At 34.0% G+C, this 2,543-nt stretch overlaps 1 protein-coding gene across 1 annotated transcript in view; it reads left to right on the top strand.

The window, feature by feature from the left end:
* The window catches only part of TATDN1 (TatD DNase domain containing 1), a 31,772-nt gene that overhangs the window by 10,113 nt on the left and 19,116 nt on the right, over positions 1-2,543 (top strand). The window contains exon 4 of the mRNA XM_012660797.1: positions 1,225-1,288. Within this exon, the coding sequence (XP_012516251.1) occupies positions 1,225-1,288 (64 nt within the window). The remainder of the gene's footprint in view (positions 1-1,224; positions 1,289-2,543) is intronic.

Raw genomic sequence — 2,543 nt, 5'->3', positions numbered from 1 at the left:
GAGCTAAGATGATGCCACGGCACTCTAGCCCGGGCAACACAGCGAGACTCTGTCTCAAAAAAAAAAAAAAAAAAAAAAGAATGTAGTTGGATTAAGCATCAGGATGTTTTTGTTTTTCCCCTTTGTATAGGAAAAGTTAAGTGAAACAGTCCATGCATACTTGCATGTAATTCATAAGGAATGGAAGTACATAGTTCCCTGATTGAGTAACCATTTAATTTGATTTTAATGTTAGAAATAACGGATGAGTTTTACATGATAGAGACCCTTTTCTTGGTGTTTATTGTTTAATAAATGCAGACCAGGTGCGGTGGCTCATGCCTGTAATCCCAGCACTTTGGGAGGCCAAGGTGGGAGGATCACTTGAGGCCAGGAGTTTGAGACAAGCCTGGGCAACATAGCGAGACCCTGTCTCTATAAAAAATGAGAAAAATTAGCTGAATGTGGTGGCATATACTTGTAGTCCAGAGAAAATTTAAAAATATTTATTAATTTCTTTTAAAATAACAATAAACTACTATATAACATAAAGTAGCATATTTTTATGAAAAATAAATATTTTTCAGAACAAAAAAATTTAGCAACATGAGTGGAATTGTTACAGTTTTTCAAATTTTTCTAGTGGCTGGGTTAATGGAAAACTGCTGAATTTTCCTGTCTGTTTCTGTAGTCACTCTGTGGTGATATCACACATCTCTGGAATACCTCACTGTGCATTTGTGATAGAATGAGAGTGAAAAAGACAAATAGTGTCTTAGTGTTATTATGAAAATAGTTTTGACCTCACATACCTCCTAGGAATTCCCAGACCATACTTGGAGAACTGTTGAACTAATCAACACTATTGAATCATTGATTTAAATTAGTCACTGATTTAGATTAACAAAATTGTAAATTTGCAAGTCTTCAGCTCTTCAATCTTTCATAACACATGATCTGTGTCCTCTAGGAACACATGGCCTAATAGGAAAGACAGACATGTAAATACATTTTAACAAGGAGGAATGACAAATTTCAGCTGTGGTGGGTGTGTGTGTAGAGGGGTAGTCAGGTACCAGTCTACATAGGAGGTGATCCTCTGGCTAAAATTTAAAGGAAGGGTAGTTGTGTGACAGTCACAGAGGAAAAAGCATTCTGGAATAAAGAGGTGACAGGATGTCCTGCTTAGGAAACTGTTGTTGATACCCTATTAAAGTCAGCTTATTTTATTTCTTTCTATTTCAGTTTATGATTACAGGTGGAAATCTACAAGACAGTAAAGACGCACTGCATTTGGCACAAACAAATGGTATCCTCATATTACTTTTACCAAAAAAAATATGAATTAATTAATTTTGAAGAAGTCTTTCTGAGAACTGCTTCAGGTACAATACAATGGATCACTGACTGTAGAAAGAACAGGAAAATGGACTGATTTCAATAGGACGTGATTAAGATGACAAAATTCAAAGTACTCATTCGTATATCAGGGATGTTTGATAAAACCTTCTCTTAGTATTTAACAAAGATTATTTTAAGATTCCACTTAATGAGACTAAAGTTCTCCAGGTGCATAATTTAATCTCAAGTGTTTCTGATGTGGAATTTGTATGTGTTTTGTAATGTGTTTAAGATATGAGTTGCTTTTTATTTATTTATTTTTTACCTTGAGCATGAAGGATTGTTTTATTAGATATTTATTATGTGGACCATTATTGCAAGGCCCCGGGAATGCAAATATAATGGTAATATATAATCCCTCATTGCTCACTGTATGTTTATACATTTCATCTTCCAGAAGTTTTTGAGGTATATCAGAATATTTTATCCTTACTTTTTATCCCCAAACGAGCTATGCTTTTAAAAGTTCTCCCACCTCCATTATTGGCCCTCTTCCAGTCCTCTCTGTGTACCTAGTGTCCTTACATCTTTAAAAGGGATGCCTCCTTTAGTTTGTAAAATCTGCATGAGAGTCTGAGAAAGACTCCTGGTGTCTCCCATGGGTTCAGGTGCAGGTACCTGCTAAGTCACTCAAGAAGCATTTTGACTTCTCATTTGTGTTCCATACAATTAAAGATGTCAAAGTAGCCTCCAAATAAGTGAGCTTCATTTTTTATTAGAAAAACAAATCCCTCTTTCCACCTCTTTAAAGTACCCCCATTATTAAACCTTTTTAAGGAGAATACATTTTAACTGTTATATTAAATACATGAATCAAGACAGTCACATGAACAGTGAATTTAAAAGATAAAATTAGATGATGACATTCAAGAAATTGTTTCACTTTCCATTCTACAATGCTCAATAAATACCAAGCTTTGGAAAGAGTTGAATTAATTATTTTATTAATACCTTAAGGCAGTTTTCATATTCATATTCTACTTTGTTCATGTATTCCAAAAATTCTCATGATTAACATAATATAGTTCTGGTGGTTTGAATAGTGTATGGCTATTGTTAAAAACCATTTGAAATTATTTGATATGAAACCATTTGAGTTAGAGGAGCAAAAAAAGAAAGAAAAAGAAAAGAAAAGAGGGCCTAAGGGATTTATGGTGCACTTT

Source organism: Propithecus coquereli, unplaced genomic scaffold, assembly GCF_000956105.1.
Source record: "Propithecus coquereli isolate 6110/MARCELLA unplaced genomic scaffold, Pcoq_1.0 Scaffold68, whole genome shotgun sequence".
In the NCBI taxonomy this organism is placed as follows: Eukaryota; Metazoa; Chordata; class Mammalia; order Primates; family Indriidae; genus Propithecus; species Propithecus coquereli.
The sequence above is the reverse complement of the archived record's forward strand: the minus strand, read 5'-3'. Positions and strand labels throughout refer to the sequence as shown.